A 17738-nucleotide genomic window follows, 5' to 3' on the forward strand; every position below is an offset into this window, starting at 1 on the left:
TGAGTTTGGGGGGGGGGGGGGATTGAGGGGTTTTGGGGGGGGATTTTGTTTTTTTTTATGGGGAGGGGGCTGACGGGGACCCCCCCCCGCAGACCCCCGGGACGAGGCGCTGCCGCCGGAGCTGTGCGGGGTGCTGAGCGGCTGCGAGCACGGGCGCTGCGTGCGGGTGCCCCAGGGCTTCACCTGCGCCTGTGACCCCGGCTACCGGCTGGACGCGGCACGCGTGGCCTGCATGGGTGAGACACGGCCTAATCCCGGCCTAATCCGGCCTAATCCGGCCTAATCCGGCCTAGTCCCGGCATAATCCCGGCATAATCCGGCCTAATCCGTCCTAATCCCGGCCTAATCCGGCCTAGTCCCGGCATAACTCGGCCTAATCCCGGCCTAATCCCAGCATAATTCGGCCTAATCCCGGCCTAATCCAGCCTAGTCCCGGCATAATCCCGGCCTAATCCGGCCTAATCCGGCCTAGTCCCGGAATAACCCCGGCCTAATCCGGCCTAGTCCCAGAATAACCCCGGCCTAATCCGGCCTAATCCCGGCCTGATCCCGGAATAATCCCGGCCTGATCCCGTCCTAATTCCTTCATAATCCCGGCCTAATCCCGGCCTAATCTGGCATAATCCAGGCCTAATCCCGGCCTGATCCCGGCCTAATCCTGGCCTAATCCCGGCCTGATTCCGGCCTGATCCCGGCACAATCCCGGCCTGATCCCGGCATAATCCCAGCCTGTTCCCATCCCAATCCCATCCCATCCCAAACCCCAGTCCCAGCCCAAATCCCACCCCATCCCATCCCCAATCCCACTTTAATCCAACCCCCAATCCCACCCTAATCCAACCCCAAATCCTACCCCAATCCTACCCCAATCCTACCCCAAATCCCGATCCCATGCCCATTCCATACCCCCAATCCCAATCCCACCCCAATCCCATCCCCACCCCCCCCAATCCCATCTACAACCCCTTCCCACCCCAGTCCGACCCCAAATCCAATCCCAATCCCACCCCAAATCCCAACTAAATCCCAATCCCGCCCCAAATCCCAACCAATCTCAGTCCCACCCCAAATCCCTTCCCATCCCAACACAAACCCATCCTAATCCCACCCCAATGCCATCCCAAATCTCACCCCAATCCCATCCGCAACCCCTCCCCACCCCAGTCTAACCCCAAATCCAATCCCAACCCCAATCCCACCCCAAATCCTACCCAATCCCAATCCAACCCCAATCCCACCCCAATCCCCCCTCAAATCCCCCCCAAATCCTCCCCAATCCTACCCCAATCCCCCCCCAAATCCCCCCCAATCCCAATCCCACCCCAATCCCTCCCCAATCCCCCCCAATCCCAATCCCACCCCAATCCCCCCCAACCCCCCCCAATCCCACCCCAAATCCCACCCCATTCCCACCCCAATCCCCCCCAATCCCCCCAAAACCCCCAATCCCACCCCAGTCCCACCCCAAATCCCCCCCAACACCCCCCCAATCCCACCCCAAATCCCACCCCATTCCCCCCCCAATCTCCCCCAATCCCCCCAAAACCCCCCAATCCCACCCCAATCCCACCCCAAATCCCCCCAACCCCCCTTAATCCCCCTCCCCGACCCCCCCTAACCCCCCCCTTTTCCCCGCAGACCTCGACGAGTGCTCGGAGGCCGCCCTGTGCCGGGGGGGGCGCTGCCTCAACACCCCCGGCTCCTTCCGCTGCCTCTGCCCCCCCGGCTCTGTCCCGGCGCAGGGACCCCCCCGCTGCGTCCCCGCGCGCCCCCCGGCCTGAGCCCCCCCCTCCCCATCCCGGGGGGGGGGGCCCTGTATTTATTGTCTGTATATATCGGAGCTGGGGGGGGGGGGATGGAGAGACACTGGGGGGCACCGTCCGGCATCCCCCCCCCGCCCGCTGTGGGGTGAGGTGGGGGGGGGGCTCCTGGGGGTGCCCATGGGGGTGCCCGGCCCCCCGCTCCCTCCCCCCCCGTCCATGTGAGCCCCCCCTCACTTCCCCCCAATTTTTACAGAATAAAGGTTTTCTATAAAATGAGCTGGGGGGGGGGGAGTTCTTTCATCCTAATAGGGTCGGGTGGGGGGGGGGCTGTGGTGTCACAGGGACTGGGACCCCAAATGGGCCCCCCCCCTCATGAGTCTGGACCCCCCTACTTGGGACTGGGACCCCTCTATGGGTTTGGGACCCCACCCCAGTGGGACTGGGACCTCCCCCTAATGTGTCTGGGACCCCTCCATGGGTTTTGGATCCCCCCCAGTGGGACTGGGACCCCCCCCATGTATCTATCCCCCCCCTCAATGTGTCTGGCCCCCCCCCCCCAATGGGACTGGGAGCCCCCCATGTGTCTGAGACCCCTCCATGGGTTTGGGGACCCCCCCCCAATGGGATCAGGATCCCCACCCCAATGGTGCTGTGACCCCCCCCCCCATGGGTCTGTGACCCCCCAGTGGGACCGGGAACCCCCCTATTGGATCTGGGACCCCCCCCCCCATGTGTCTGGGACCCCCCCCCATGTGTCTGGGACCCCCAACCCCCCCCAGTGACCACAGCGAGCCCGTCGCGCTTCGAGCCCCCCGTTTATTGCCCCCCCTCGTCCAGCAGCCCCCCGTCCTCCTCGGGGGGGTCCGGGGGGGGGCGCAGCGCGGCGCTGACCCCGTGCAGCTCCAGCAGCTGCTGGAAGGCCGCCAGCAGCAGCAGCGCCGCCGTCACCCCCAGCAGCAGGTAGGCTGGGGGGGGGACACAGCGGTCAGAGACCCCCACCCCCCCGTGGAGACCCCCACCCCATGGAGAGATCCCCATGGAGACCCCATCCCCATGGAGACCCCATCCATGGAGACCCCATCCATGGAGACCCCCCCCAATGAAGACCCAATCCGTCATGGTGACCCCATCCATGAAGACCCCGCCACCATGAAGACCCCACCCCAATGGAGACCCCACCCCAATGGAGACCCAACCACCATGAAGACCCCAACCATGAAGACCCCAACCACCATAAAGACACCACCATAAAGACCCCACCCCAATGGAGACCCCAACCACGGAGACCCCAACCATGGAGAACCCAACCACCATAGAGACCCCAACCATGAAGACCCCAACCACGAAGACCCCAACCATGAAGACCCCAACCATGAAGACCCCGCCCCAGTGGAGACCCAACCACCATGGAGACCCCAACCATGGAGACCCAACCACCATAAAGACACCACCCTAATGGAGACCCCGACCACGAAGACCCCAACCATGGAGACCCCAACCATGAAGACCCCACCCCAATGGAGACCCCGCCCCAGTGGAGACCCAACCACCATGGAGACCCCAACCATGGAGAGCCAACCACCATAAAGACACCACCCCAATGGAGACCCCAACCACGAAGACCCCAACCATGAAGATCCCAACCATGAAGACCCCAACCATGAAGACCCCAACCACCATGGAGAACCCAACCATGAAGACCCCCAACCACGAAGATCCAACCACCATGAAGACCCCAACCATGAGGACCCCAACCATCTAAACCCCAACCATGAAGACCCCAACCATCTAAACCCCAACCATGAGGACCCCAACCATGAAGACCCCAACCATGAAGACCCCAACCACGAAGACCCCACTACCATAAAGACCCCACCCCAATTAAGACCCCCCCCACCAAGAAGACCCCAACCACGTAGCCCCAACCCCCACATAACCCCAACCCCAGATCCCCAAACCCCAACGCCCCCCACCCCAACGCCCCCCCCCCCAACCCCCCGCCCCCGCTCACCGGCCAAGGCCACCCGGTAGAGGTGGCGCGGGGGCTGCCCCTCTGGTGCCCCCGCCGCGTCCCCCAGCCCCACGGTGGTGACGGCCATGCCGCAGAAGAAGACGGCGTCCAAGAAGCTCCCGGAGCCCCCCAGGGCCCACAGGGCGGCGGCGGGCAGCAGCACGAAGCCCCCCGCCACCGCCCCCGCCAGCAGCCCCAAATGGAGCCCGGCGGCCCCCCGGGGGCTCCAACCCCACCGCGTCCTCAGGTAGCGCCGGGGCCACCGGGTGACCGGCACCGAAAGCCACCGGGCCACCACCGCCAACGTCAACACCGTGAAGGGGACGCCCAGCGCCGCGTAGGCCAAGCAGAAGGCTTTGCCCCCCGGGGACAGGGGGGCCACGGGGCCGTAGCCTGGGGGGGGGGGGAAAATTTAGGGGGGGGACCCCCCCCGGTAAGTGAAAGGGGAGGGGGGACCCCTGGGGGTGGTGGGGGGAGGTTGGGGGCTTGGTGGTGATGGGGGTCCTGGGCGAACTGGGGGGCTCTGTGGGCTGGGGGGGTCCTGGTGGGGCTGGGGGGGGGCCTGGGGGTCCCAGTGCTAAAGGGGGTCCCAAAACCCATGGGGGTCCTGAGGTTCTCAGGGGGCTCAGTGCCTATGGGGGGCCATGGAGGGTCCTGGTGCCCACGGGGGTCCTGGTGTTCATGGGGGTCCCGGTGTTCTTGGGGGGGTCCCGGGGGGGCCTGGTGCTCAGAGGCGTCCTGGGGGAATTGGTGCTCATGGGGGTCCTGGGGTTCATGGGGGTCCCGGGGGTCTCAATGCCCTTGGGGGGGTCCTGGTGCCCATGGGGTTCTTTAGGAGGGTCCCAATTCGGAGGGGGGGTCCCGATTTGGGGGCGGGGGGGCTCCTTACCCACAGTGGTGAGCAGGGTGGTGGAGAAGAAGAAGGCGGAGGCCAGGTCCCACCGCGGGGTCCCGGAGGCGTTGAGGGTCCCGGGGGTGGTCCCGAGGGTCCGCGCCCCCCCCTCCAGCACCCAGAGCCCCAGGGTGCCCAGCAGCAGCAGCCCCCCCTGGGCCACCAGCAGCAGCCCCAGCGCCACCCCGCGCCCCATGGCGGCGCCCCACGGCCGGCCCCATAGCGGGCCCCATAGCGGAGATCCCACCCCCCGGACATGGCTGGGGGGGGGCCCCGATTCTGTGTGTGTGCCCCCCCCCCGTCAACGCCATGGGGACGTCACGGGGCCGGTCACACGCTGCCACCACGGGACCCGCGGTTTCCTCCCGATAGCCCCGGGGCGGTGGTGGTGACGTGGGGGGGGACACGAGGGGGGGAGGAGGAGGAGGATGGGGGAGCCTTGGGGGGGCTCTGGGGGCCGGGGTTGGGGGGGCATGGGGACAAGATGGTCGTCATGACATGGCCTACGGCCATGACACCTCAGGGACAGCCCTAGGGCCACCACGGCCACCGTGTGGCCTTGGGGACGTGGTGGCCATGGGGACATGGTGGATATGGGGACATGGTCATCCTGGGGACATGGTGGCCACGGAGACATGGTGGCCATGGGGATGTGGTGGCCATGGGGACATGGTGGCCTTGGGGAAGTGGTAGCCCTGGGGACGTGGTGGCCTTGGGGACAAGATGGCCGCCGTGGCCAGGAAATGGCCACGACACCTCAGGGACAGCCCTAGGGCCACCACGGCCACCGTGCGGCCTTGGGGACGTGGTGGCCTTGGGGATAAGATGGCGCTGGGGACATGGTGGATATGGGGCCGTGGGGGCTATGGGGCCATGGGGGCTATGGGGACGTGGTGGCCCTGGGGACATGGTGGCCTTGGTGACGTCATGGCTTTGGTTGCCATCGTGGCTTTGGTGACGTGGTGGCCTTGGTGACGTCATCACCTTGGTGGCACGGTGGCCTTGCTGACATCACACCCTTGCTGACGTCACGGCCCCGCGCGCCCGTCCCCATGGCAACCGCCACTTCCGGCCCCGCCCCGCCGCTCCGCCAACAGCTTCCTCCCGCGCTCCTCACGTGACCGGAAGCGGAAGCGCCATGGAGCCCCCGGGAGCGGCGGCGGGGCTCGGTGCGGACCCCCGGCGCCCCCCCCCTCCCCCGACCCCCCCCCCGACCCCCCCTGACCCCCCCTCTCCTCTCCCCGCAGCCCCCAAGCGCCGCGGCCCGGGCCCGGCCCCTCCGCGGATGGCGGAGCCGCGGCCGCTCTTCGACGACACCAGCGGCGGGGCCGCCCCCCCCCCCCACGGCCCGGCCCGGGCCTACGGGGCCCCCCCGGCGGCCCCCCCGGCGTCCTCCGCATCCCGCCTGCCCCCCCCCGCCGCCGCCTTCCTGGCCGAGCCCGTGTCCAGCCTGGCCGCCGCCTACGGCAGCAGCTTGGCCAGCCAGGGCCGGGACATCGTGGACCGGAACGTGAGGAGCGGGATAAGGGGGGGTGGGGGGAGAATTGGGGGGGTGGGGGGGGCGCCGGGGGGCTCAGCGCCGCTCCCCCCCCCCCCCCCCCGCAGCTCGACCGCTTGGTGCCCGTGGGCCGCCTGAAGTATTACTTCGCCGTGGACACGGTGTACGTGGGCAGGAAGCTGGGGCTGCTCGTCTGCCCCTTCGGGCACCAGGTGGGCACCGGGGCCAACACCGGGGCTGCCCCCCCCCCGCCCCCCTCCCCGCTCCCGGTCCCACTTCTGATCCCGGTACTGGTCCCGGTTCCAGCCCTGATCCCGTCCCAGTCGTGGTCCTGTCCCCATTCCCGTTCCTGGTCCCGTTCCTTTTCCCCCTCCCGCTGCTGTTCCCAGTCCTGGTTCCAGTCCCCTTCCCAGTCCCGGTGCCATTCTCAATCCCATTTCCAGTCCCAGTCCCGATCCCATTCCTAGTCCTGGTCCTGTTCCCATCCCCACTCCTGTTCCCGTTCCCATTCCCACTCCTCTTTCCCCTCCTGCTGCTGTTCCCAGTCCCGATCCTATTCCCAGTCCTGGCCCTGTTCCTGTTCCCACTCCTGCTGTTCCCATTCCCAGTGCCAGTTCAGATTCTGTTCCCAGTGCCATTCCCGGTCCCGTTTCCAGTCCCGACCCCATTCCCACTCCTGCTGCCATTCACAAACCCGTTCTCAGCACCAGTCACAATCCTATTCCTGTTCCCATTCCCAGTTCTGTTCCCATTCCCGGTGCCAGTCCCATTCCCACTGTGTTCCCGTTCCCACTCCTGGTGCTGTTCCTCCTCCCGTTCCCAGTGCTGATCCCATTCCCGGTGCCATTCCCGTCCCAGTTCCTGTTCCTATTCCCATTCCCAGTGCTGCTCCTGTACCCATTCCCGATCCCATTCCCAGTGCCGTTCTTATTCCCAGTCCCGACCCTGATCCCATTCCCGGTGCCAGTCCCATTCCCAGTGTGTTCCTGTTCCCATTCCTGATCTTGTTCCCGTTCCCATTCCTGATCCCATTCCCAGTGCTGATCCCATTCCTGGTGCCGTTCCTATTCCTATTTCTGCTCCCCATCCCATTCCCAGTACCAGTCCCATTCCCACTGTGTCCTAGTTCCCATTCCTGACCCCGTTCCCAGTGCCGTTCCCATTCCCAATCCCATTCCCAGTGCTGTTCCCATCCCAGTTCCTGTTCCTATTCCCAATCCCAATCCTAATCCCAATCCCACAGGACTGGCAGGTTCGCTACCAGCAGGACGCACCGGTCGCCCCCCGCTTCGATGTCAACGCCCCCGACCTCTACATCCCGGGTACGGCCCCGACCCCAAACCCTGACCCCTGACCCCAAACCCTGACCCTAACCCCGCTCCCTGTCCCCACAGCCATGGCCTTCATCACCTACCTGCTGGTGGCCGGGCTGGCACTGGGCACCCAGAACAGGTCGGGGGGGCCCCGGGATATTTGGGGGGGGGGGGGGGCAAAATCCCAACAGGGGTCCCTGAGCCTTTTTTTTGGGGGTGGGGGGCTGTGCCCGGGGAGGGGTCCCTGTCCCTATAGGGAGCCCCCAAACCCTTGGGGGGGGCCCAGTCAAGGTCCGTGGGAGTCTGAGGGAGGTGGGGGGGGGGGTCCCCAAAAGGTCCAAATTTATTTTTTTTTTGGAGGGGGGGCCCTGTGCACTGGGGGATCCCCAAATTTATGGGGGGGGGCAGGGGGGGTCCCTGGGCCCTGAAGGGGGGGGTTCTGGGGGGAGCTCTCTGGGTCCCAAGGGGGGGTCCCCGAGCCCTGGGGAGGGGGGTCATGGGCCCTGCGGGTACCCACAGGCTCTGGGGGGGGGGGGGGTCCTGTCCTTAAACCCAGCGGGGGGGGGGTCCCTAAACCTCGAGAGGGGGCTCCCCAACCCCCCCCCAACCCTCCCTATTCGCTGGCAGCCCCCGCTCTTCCCCTGAACCCCCCCAAACCCCTTGAAGGGGCTTCCCCAAACCCCCCCAGGACCTCGTGGCTGCAGGGGGGGGTCCCCAAAAAGCCGCCCCCCCCGCCCCCCCCGCTGTGCCCCCCCCCCCCCCCCCCAGGTTCTCCCCGGACAGCCTGGGGCTGCAGGCGAGCTCGGCGCTGGCCTGGCTGCTGCTGGAGGTGCTGGCGGTGCTGCTCAGCCTCTACCTGGTGGCGCTGCCCACCGACCTCACCACCATCGACCTCGTGGCTTTCGCCGGCTACAAATACGTGGGGTGAGCAGCCCGGGGGGGGGGGGGGCTTTTAATATTTTTAGGAGCTGGGGGGGGCAGGTTTTGAAGCCCGCTTTCCCCGAGCAGGATGATCCTCGGGCTCCTCTCCGGGCTCCTCTTCGGCAGCACCGGTTACTTCGTGGTGCTGAGCTGGTGCTGCCTCAGCATCTTCGTCTTCATGGTGAGTGTGACACAAACAAAGGGGGGGGGGGGGAAAAACCTTCAAACCCACCCCCCCCGCGATCCTAAAACCTGATTTTTATTTTTGCAGATCCGCACGCTGCGCCTCAAGCTGCTGTCGGAGGCGGCGGCCGAGGGGGTGCCGGTGCGCGGTGCCAAAAACCAGCTGCGCATGTACCTCACCATGGCCGTGGCCGCCGCGCAGCCCCTGCTCATGTACTGGCTCACCTTCCACCTCCTCCGTTAGCGGGGGGCCCCCCCGGACCCCCCCCCCATCGGCCGGGACCCCCTCCCGGTGCCCGGTTTGATGCTGGGATCCCCCCTTCCCCTGCCCCCATCCCGACCCCGGAGCACGGTTCCCTGTTGGGGTCTGCCCGGCCCGGCCCCGGTTTTGTCAATACAGGAGCTGGGGGGAGACGGTGTCTGTGCTTTGTTATTGGGGGGGGGGGCAAAAAGGGGGTCCTGGGGGGGAAATGGGGTCCGGGGGGGTATAAAGGTGTCCTGGGAGGGGGATATTGGGGTCTGGAGGTGTAAATGGAGTGCTGGGGAGTGATATTGGGGTCCGGGCGGTGATATTGGGGTGCTGGGGGGGCAATATTGGGGTCTGGGGGGGAAATGGGGTGCTGGGGAGTGTAAATGGGGTGCTGGGGGGCGATATTGGGGTCCTGGGGGGGTGATATTGGGGTGCTGGGCGGGCAATATTGGGGTCTGGGGGCGATATTGGGGTGCTGGGGGGGCGATATTGGGGTCTGGGGGAGTTAAATGGGGTGCTGGGGGTGGATAATGGTGTCCGGGGGGTGATTTTGGGGTGCTGGGGGGTGATACTGGGGCACTGGAGGGGGTTATTGGGGTCCTGGGGTGGGTAATGGGATGCTGTGAGGGATTAACGGGGTCCTATGGGGGCGTAACTGGGTCCTGGGGGATGATATTAGGGTCGGGGGGGGGTAAATGGAGTGCGGGGGGGTGATACTGGGGACCTGGGGGGGATATTGGGGACCTGTGGGGACATAACGGGGTCCTGGGGGACAATATTAGGGTCTGGGGGGGGGGGGCATTTTGGGGTCCTGGGGGGGGCCACAGGGGAGCTTGGTGGCTCTTTGGGGTCACCGGGTGGCCTCTCAGCTCCTTGGGGCCATGGGGTGGGACCTGGGTGGCACTTTGGGGACAAGGGGCACGCCGGTGTCACCCCCCCGCCCCCCCACACCCCGCCGGTGTCACCCGCGTCCCCACGGACTCTGCCCCCGGGCAGCGCCTGCGTCAGCAATTTATTGGGTGGGGGTGGGGGGAGGGGGGCCCCCCCCCGTGCATCTCAGTGCGGTGACCCCCCCGTGTCCCCTCGGTGTCCCCTCAGTGTCCCTTCTTCTCCTTTTTCTCCTTGTGCTTCTTGTGCGCCTTGTCCTTCTTGTGCTCCGCGCCGTGGGGCTGGGGGGGGGGACAGGGACATCGGGGGGGGGGGTGGGGACATTGGGGGGGGGGATTTGGGGACATCGGGGGGGGTTAGGGGACATTGGAGGGGGGATTTGGGGACATCGGGGAGGGGGATAGGGACATTGGGGGGGGATTTGGGAACATGGGCGATGGGGACTTGGGGGGGGATTTGGGGGCATTGGAGGGGGTTGGGGACATCGGGGGGGGTTGGGGACATTGGGGGGGACAGGAACATGGCGGATGGGGACGTGTGGGGGGACAATAACATCGGGGGGGATTTGGGGACATTGGGGGGGATTTGGGAACATGGGGGGGGCAATGACGTTGGGAGGGGATTTGGGGACATTTGGGGGGGGTTGGGGACATGGGAGAGGGTTGGGGACATCGGGGGGGACAATGACACGGGGGGGGATTTGGGGATGCTGGGGGGGGAGGGAGGGAGGGACACCGGGGGGGGGCTTGGGGGACAGTAAAGGGGAGGTTTGGGGACACGGGGGAGGGATTTGGGGACATTGGGGGGGGGGTTTGGGGTCGGGGGGGGTTGGGGACAAGGAGGGGTTGGGGACAATGGGGGGGGGATTTGGGGACAGTAAGGGGGGGTTTGGGGACATTGGGGGGGGATTGGGGACACGGGGCCCCCCCTCACCTTGCCCTCATCGCTGGAGCTGGAGGAGGAGGAGGAGGAGGAAGAGCGGCGCCCATCCTGGGGGGGGGGGGAAAGCAAAGGGGGGGGGTCACCGCAAATCCTGACCCCATGGGGTGGGGGGGGCCTCCAGAGGCTCGTGGGACACCCCAAAAAGGAGGGGGGGGTCGTGGGTGGGGGGTCAAGGTTGGGGGGCTCCTGGGGGGGGTCCCGAGGTTTGTAGGGTGCTGGGGGGGGGTCCTGAGGTTGTAGGGTGTGGGAGGGGTCTTAGGGTTTGGGGGGGGGGTCTTGGGGTGCCATTGGGGGTGTCCCCCAGCTGTGGGGTGCCACAGTTACAGGGCGGGGGGGTCCCATTGGGGTGTGGGGGGGGTCCCAATGGGGTGTGGGGGGGGGTCCCAATAGGGTGGGGGGGTCCCAATAGGGTGCGGGGGGGGGGGGTCCCAGGGCGCCCCCCCCCCCCCCCCCATTACCTTGTGCTTCTTTTCGGGGTGCCCCGAGTGCTTCTTGGCCCCGTCCATGGCTCCGCTGCCGCCACCCCCCCCCGTCCGGCTTTTATGGGGCTGCCGGGACCTTGCCCTTGGGTGGGGGCCACCCTTGGGTGCGCCCCCCCCCCCCCCCCCCCGTCCTCGCCCCACCCCGGGGAGCGGCCGGACCCAGCCCCGCTGGCGCCAGGGCCGGGTGGTGCCGCCGAGCCCCCCCCCCCCCCCCCACAGCACCCAAGGGTGCCCTATGGGAGGTGGGGGGGGGGGGCACCCACCCCAAAAGGGCCCCCCCCCATTAAAAAAAAAAAAAAAAAAAAAAAAAAAAAAGGAGCCAGAGAAGGGAGGGGGGAGTTCGGAAATCCCTTTATTGCAAAAATTTTCCTTAAAAGTGTAAAAAAAAAATCCCGAAACCGTGAAGATTTTCATTAAAAAAGCCCCCAGCTGGTAAGGGGGGGGGTGGGGGGGAGCACCCTTGGGTGCTCAGAGCCCCCCCCCCCAAATCCCAAAGCACCCCGCAAACAGCCCCCTCCCAGGGGAAATGATCAAAAAATAAAGCCCTGGAGGGGGGGAACCCCATTTTGGGGAGAAAAAGCCCTATTTGGGGGGGGGAGAGGGGGGAAGGCCTCAGTTTGGGGTGAAAAACCCCATTTTGGGACAGGGAAGGGGGGGGAGGCATGTTTGGGTTGAAAAAGCCCCGTTTGGGGGGGGAGCCTCGTTTTGGGGTGAAAAAGCTACTTTTTTGGGGAGGGGAGGGAGAGGCCCAATTAGGAGAGGGGAAGATCAATTTTGGGGGGAAAAATGCTAGATTTGGGGAAAAAAGACTCTTTAAGGAAAAAAAAGTAATTCTTTTGGTAAAAAGCCTCATATTTATAGAAATAGCCCTATTTTTGGGGAAAAAAAAAGCCTAAAAAAGCCTCGCTTTGGGGGAAAAGGCTTCATTTTGGAGGAAAAAGCCTCATTTTGGTGGCAAAAGGCCATTTTGGAGGAAACAAAACAACTTTTTTTGGGGAAAAAGTCTAATTCTTTTGGTAAAAAGCCTCGTTTGGGGGGGGAAAGTCTCTTTTTTTTTGGGAAATGACTTTTTGGGGGGGAAGTCCTCTTTTTTTGGGGCGAAGGCCTCTTTTTCGTTGGAAAGCCGCGTCGTTTTGGGGGAAAATTCTCACTTTTTGGGAAAAAGCCTCATTTTTGGGGCAAAAAAACCCCAAACAAAGCAACCTTCCTTTTCGGGGGCGATCACATGGGCCCCACGGCCCCCACAAGAGCCTCCTTGTCGGGGGTGGGGGGGCCGTGGCCCAGCCCGGGGGGGGCACATCCCAAAAAACGGCAGCGGGCGAGGGCGGCGGCGACCCCCCCCAGGAGCAGCAGCAGAGGCAGCAGCAGCAGGGCCAGGGCTGGGGGGGGGGGGACACAGCGGTGACCCCACGGGTGTCCCCAATTTGGGGACACACACACACACACACGTGGGGACGTGGTTTTGTTTTTTTTTTGGGGGGGGGGGGCACTCACCTATGGTGGGCTGCACGGCAGGCTCAGTGCCGGGGGCTGGGTTTTGGGGGGGGGGGGGGGGGGGCATCAATCCTGGCCCCGCTGTCCCCGAGCCCCCCCCCAATGTCCCCAACCCCTCCCCCAAATCCCCCCAGCTCCCCTCCAACCCCCCCGAAGACCCCTCAAGACCCCCCCCCCGGGCCCCAAGACCCCCCCTAGATCCCCCCCAGCTCTCCCAACCCCCCCCCCAAACACCCTCCCAACGCCCCCAGGCCCCCCCCAAATCCACCCCCCGTGCTCCCAACCCTCCCCCAAAGACCCCCCCAATCCCCCAGCTCCCCCCCAAACCCCTCAAAGCCCCCCCCAACCTTCCCCTGAAGACCCCCCCAACCCCCCATCTCCCCCAATCCCCCCCAAATTCCCCCCAGCTGCCCCCTAACCCCCCCAACCCACCCCTCCCCAAGACCCCCCCCCAGGCCCCAATCACCCCAAAGACACCCTCAACCCCCCCCCCCCGCAGCTCCCCCCAAGCCCCTCCCAGCCCCCCCAAGGCCCCCCCAAACTCCCCCCAGCTCCCCCCCAAACCCCTCAAAGCCCCCCCCAACCCACCCCCCCCGTCCCCAAGACCCCCCCCAGGCCCCAATCACCCCAAAGACACCCTCAACCCCCCCACAGCTCCCCCCAAAACCCCCCAACCCCCCCCCAAGACCCCCCCAAACTCCCCCCAGCTCCCCCCCAGCCCCCCCCCGGCCCCCCCCCCGTACCGGGGCGCTGGCAGCTCCTCAGGCAGTCCTGGCGCCGGGCGTAGTTGTTGGCGTTGCCCCCGCACCCCCTGTAGGTGAAGGGGCGGCAGCCGCCCCCCCCCGGGCTGTGGAACCAGCGCTGGAAGGAGGCACGGCACGGGCCGGGGGCCGGGGGGGCCGCACAGCGGGCTGGGGACACGGGGACACCTCAGGGACACACGGGGACACCGGGGGGATTGGGGGGGGGGGCTTGGGGGGAGATTGGGGACAGCTTGGGGACAGGCGGGGTCACCACGGGGACACCTCGGGGACCTTGGGGACACCCCAGGACATGTGGGGACACGGGGGGGGTGGAGGGGGGGTCCTGGGGACAGCTTGGGGACAGGCGGGGGCACCACAGGGACATCCCAGGGACTTTGGGGACACCCCAGGACATGTGGGGACACAGGGGGGGGTCTTGGGGACACTTTGGGGACAGGCAGGGGCAGCATGGGGACACCCCAGGGACTTTGGGGACACCTCAGGGACATGTGGGGACACCGGGGGGGTTGGGGGGGGGCTTGGGGGGAGATTGGGGACAGCTTGGGGACAGGCGGGGTCACCACGGGGACACCTCGGGGACCTTGGGGACACCCCAGGACATGTGGGGACACGGGGGGGGGGCTTGGGGACAGCTTGGGGACACCGTGGGGACACCCCAGGACATGTGGGGACACGGGGGGGGCTTGGGGACAGCTTGGGGACACCGTGGGGACACCCCAGGACATGTGGGGACACGGGGGGGGCTTGGGGACAGCTTGGGGACACCGTGGGGACACCCCAGGACATGTGGGGACACGGGGGGGGCTTGGGGACAGCCTGGGGACATGTGGGGGCACCATGGGGACACCTCAGGGACCTTGGGGACACCCCAGAACATGTGGGGACACCGGGGGGGATGGGGGGGGGTCCTGGGGACAGCTTGGGGACAGGCGGGGGCACCCCAGGGACACCCCAGGGACTTTGGGGACACCCCAGGACATGTGGGGACACGGGGGGGGGCTTGGGGACACTTTGGGGACATGCGGGGGCACCATGGGGACATCGAGGGGACGGGGGGACCCCGTGGGGACCCCGTGGGGACACCTTGGTAGGCGGCGTCCCGCAGGTCCTGGGGGGGCTCCGTGGGGCCGGGGGGGACCTCGGGGGTCCCCAGGGGGTCCCCGCCAGGGGACGCGGCTGCAGGTCCTGGGGGGGCCACGGGGCTGTCACCGCCGGTGGCACCGGGGGTGGCCCTGATGTCCCCCCCCCCACCCCCACCCCCTGACTTTAGGGACCCCCCCAGCCCCCCTCCAGGCCCCCCCAGCTCCCCCAACCCCCCCCCAAGCCCCCTTTAGACCCCCCCAAGCTCCGCCCAGGACACCCCCAGTCCCCTTCAGCCCCCCCCAAGCCCCCCCCAGACTCCCCACGACCCCCCCCCACCCCCCCCAGCTCCTTCCTCCGACCCCCCCGACCCCCAGGACCCCCAACCCCCCCCAGGCCCCCCCAAACTTCCCGAGACCCCCCCGGGACCCCCCCTCTGACCCCCGGGACCCCCCCAACCCCCCCAGCCCCCCCAGGACCCCCCCGGGTGTTTTTTGGGGAGGGTTTGGGGGGGTCCCCGTGCCCCCCCCCCCCCCGTTACCGGTCGGGGGCAGCAGCAGGAGGAGCGCCAGGAGCGCCGCCATGCTGCTGACGTCACGCCTCGCCCCGCCCCCCGCCGGTGACGTCACGCAGGTGCGCTCCACGCCCCGCCCCCCCAGGTGAGCAGTGCGAGGCCCCGCCCATTTCCCGCCAAGCCACGCCCTCTTTCAACGAAGCCACGCCCACCCCGTGCTCTGGCCACGCCCCCTGCCTCTGGAGGTTTAGCCACGCCCACTCGGTGTTTGGCCACGCCCACTGGCCCCGCCCCCTCATATGCATACGGCGCGGGAAAGTGGCGCGTGGGGGCTACGGGGGGCTACAGGGGGCTATAGGGGGCTATAGGGGGCTGCGGGGGGCTACGGGGGGCTATAGGGTGCTATAGGGGGCTGCGGGGGGCTACGGGGGGCTACGGGGGGCTATGGGGGGCTATAGGGGGCTATAGGGGGCTATGGAAGGCTACGGGGGGCTATAGGGGGCTATGGGGGGCTATGGGGGGCTTCGGGGGGCTATGGGGGGCTACGGGGGGCTATAGGGTGCTATAGGGGGCTATGGGGGGCTTCGGGGGGCTATGGGGGGCTATAGGGGGCTACGGGGGGCTATAGGGGGCTATAGGGGGCTATGGAAGGCTACGGGGGGCTATGGGGGGCTACGGGGGGCTATAGGGGGCTACGGGGGGCTACGGGGTGCCATGGGGGGCTACAGGGGGCTATAGGGGGCTATGGGGGGCTATAGGGGGCTACGGGGGGCTACGGGGGGCTATAGGCGGTTATGGGGGGCTATGGGGGTCTGCGGGGGGCTGCGGGGGGCTATAGGGGGCTATGGGGGGCTATAGGGGGCTATAGGGTGCTATGGGGAGCTATAGGGGGCTATAGGGGGCTATAGGGGGCTACGGGAGGCTATGGGGGGCTGCGGGGGGCTATAGGGGGCTATAGGGGGCTACGGGGTGCTACGGGGGGCTATAGGGGGCTATAGGGGGCTACGGGGGGTATAGGGGGCTATAGGGGGCTATGGAAGGCTACAGGGGGCTATGGGGGGCTACAGGGGGCTATGGGGGGCTATAGGGGGCTATAGGGAGCTACGGGGGGCTACGGGGGGCTATAGGGGGTTATGGGGGGCTATGGGGGTCTGCGGGGGGCTGCGTGGGGCTATAAGGGGCTCTGGGGGACTCTGGGGGGCTATAGGGGGCTGCGGGGGGCTGCGGGGGGCTCCGGGGGGCTACAGGGGGCTGTGGGGGGCTATAGGGGGCTGCGGGGGGCTATGGGGGGCTATGGGGGGCTATGGGGGTGTCCTGGTTTCAGTTAGCACAGAATTAATTTTCTTCCTAGTAGCTGGTGGAATGCTGTGTTTTGGCTTAGGATGAGAAGAGTGCTGATAACACCCCGATGCTTTAATTGTTGCAGAGCAGTGCTTATACTAAGCCAAGGACATCTCAGCCTCTTGCTCTGTCCTGCCAACGGGCAGGCTGGGGGTGCAGTAAGAGCTGGGAGGGGACAGACCCAGGACAGGTGACCCAAACTAGCCAAAGGGGTATTCCATACCATCTGACGTCATGCTAAACAATATATAGGGGTGGCTAGCCGGGGGAAGGGGGCCGGACTGCTCGGGGTTAGGCTGGGCATCGGTCAGCGGGTGGTGAGCAATTGCATTGTGCATCACTTGTTTGTACATACTATTATTACTTTCCTATTATCACCATTGTATCATTATTATTATTATTGTTATTATTATTTTTGTTATTATTATTTTCCTGTCTTATTAAACTGTCTTTATCTCAACTCACGGGCTTCACTTTCCATTTCTCTCCCCCGTCCCAGAGAGGGAGGGGGGAGGGTGAGCGAACGGCTGCATGGTGTTTAGCTGCCGGCCGGGTTAAACCACGACAGTCTTTTTGGCGCCCAACATGGGGCCCGAAAGGTTGAGATAATGGCAGATCTGATCAGAGTGTGTTAAACTAAAATTGGTGTAAGGATTAGACCTGCTTAATAGTCACTTGTCATGATGCTGATTGCTTTAATCTCAACTCTGCTGTGCCTGTTTTCCAAATTGAGTATTATAGTACATTATTTTCCGTATTTGCTCTCTGCAGTGTTGTTTATCCTCTCCGGGCCCTGGTTTCAGGTCATTATGGTACTGTGTGTTGTAGCAATGGCTTATGAGACGATAAGATATCTGGTCATGACTCTAACTTGGTATTTATACTCAGTAACATCGTGGACTCTGTACTTTGGAAACAGTATCTTGGGACCTATTAGCAATTATACCTGTTGTTTTTCTCCATTAGAGAGTCAATCTGTGGAGGGGAAAGGGGAGGATATTTTTTCTTACTTGCTTACTCTCCCTTTCTCCTTCACCACCCCTGTATCCTCCTGGATCACTCTGCCTTCCTCCTTCACCACCCTCTTATCCCCTGAGCTTGTCACAATAGCTCTCCAAGATATTGAATATTCTTGGGATACTCAGACCACCATAGTCTTGTTGTTCTGCCTCATGAATGCACTTCAGGTTCTGCTTAAAGTTAAACAACTACTTGGGAAGCTCATCCGGAGATCTGCCCGGAGGCAGGATAGTTGTGGGTGGCAGGGAGTATGGGTGGATATGGGCAGGCATCTAGAGCAGTTGGCACCCCCAGTGTTTTGGAAATTCACCCCTGAACAATGGCAAAATCCTCAAAAACTGGCAGAATGCTTGAAAAAAAGGTGTCATGATTCTGGCAGTTC

At 65.3% G+C, this 17738-nt stretch overlaps 2 protein-coding genes and 2 long non-coding RNA genes across 4 annotated transcripts; 1 reads left to right on the forward strand and 3 right to left on the reverse strand.

Moving 5' to 3' along the window:
• Positions 1 to 2562: 2562 nt before the first annotated feature.
• LOC119715379 (potassium channel subfamily K member 6-like) lies at positions 2563 to 5561 on the reverse strand. Its single transcript, XM_038172686.2, has 3 exons — positions 4664 to 5561; positions 3775 to 4167; positions 2563 to 2728 (listed from the first exon to the last, which is right to left on the reverse strand). The coding sequence occupies exons 1-3, from the start codon at positions 4860 to 4862 to the stop codon at positions 2580 to 2582; spliced, it is 741 nt and encodes a 246-aa protein (XP_038028614.2). The 5' UTR covers positions 4863 to 5561; the 3' UTR covers positions 2563 to 2579.
• Positions 5562 to 5698: 137 nt separating this feature from the next.
• Positions 5699 to 8993, forward strand: LOC119715192 (protein YIF1B-A-like). The gene is made up of 8 exons (XM_072030137.1): positions 5699 to 5835; positions 5914 to 6176; positions 6272 to 6376; positions 7408 to 7486; positions 7559 to 7616; positions 8246 to 8401; positions 8486 to 8579; positions 8670 to 8993. Exons 1-8 carry the CDS (start codon positions 5805 to 5807, stop codon positions 8823 to 8825), a joined length of 942 nt encoding a protein of 313 aa, XP_071886238.1. The 5' UTR covers positions 5699 to 5804; the 3' UTR covers positions 8826 to 8993.
• Positions 8994 to 9829: 836 nt separating this feature from the next.
• LOC119715193 (uncharacterized) lies at positions 9830 to 11222 on the reverse strand. Its single transcript, XR_005262385.2, has 3 exons — positions 11120 to 11222; positions 10653 to 10709; positions 9830 to 10000 (listed from the first exon to the last, which is right to left on the reverse strand). It is a non-coding gene; the product is annotated as an uncharacterized lncRNA (long non-coding RNA).
• A 255-nt stretch (positions 11223 to 11477) lies between these two features.
• On the reverse strand, positions 11478 to 15180 carry LOC119715194 (uncharacterized). Its single transcript, XR_005262386.2, has 5 exons — positions 15023 to 15180; positions 14485 to 14586; positions 13381 to 13548; positions 12638 to 12673; positions 11478 to 12522 (listed from the first exon to the last, which is right to left on the reverse strand). It is a non-coding gene; the product is annotated as an uncharacterized lncRNA (long non-coding RNA).
• Positions 15181 to 17738: the final 2558 nt, after the last annotated feature.

Source organism: Anas platyrhynchos, chromosome 33 (genome assembly GCF_047663525.1).
Source record: "Anas platyrhynchos isolate ZD024472 breed Pekin duck chromosome 33, IASCAAS_PekinDuck_T2T, whole genome shotgun sequence".
Taxonomy (NCBI): Eukaryota; Metazoa; Chordata; class Aves; order Anseriformes; family Anatidae; genus Anas; species Anas platyrhynchos.

Coding starts and splice junctions, on each gene's coding strand:
- LOC119715379 (XM_038172686.2), bottom strand. CDS start 4,862: ATGGGGCGCGGGGTGGCGCTGGGGCTGCTGCTGGTGGCCCAGGGGGGG. Junction 4,168..4,663: donor CACCCTGCTCACCACTGTGG/GTAAGGAGCCCC, acceptor CCCCCCCCCCAG/GCTACGGCCCCGTGGCCCCC. Junction 2,729..3,774: donor CTACCGGGTGGCCTTGGCCG/GTGAGCGGGGGC, acceptor TCCCCCCCCCAG/CCTACCTGCTGCTGGGGGTG.
- LOC119715192 (XM_072030137.1), top strand. CDS start 5,805: ATGGAGCCCCCGGGAGCGGCGGCGGGGCTCG. Junction 6,177..6,271: donor GGGACATCGTGGACCGGAAC/GTGAGGAGCGGG, acceptor CCCCCCCCGCAG/CTCGACCGCTTGGTGCCCGT. Junction 6,377..7,407: donor TCTGCCCCTTCGGGCACCAG/GTGGGCACCGGG, acceptor CCAATCCCACAG/GACTGGCAGGTTCGCTACCA.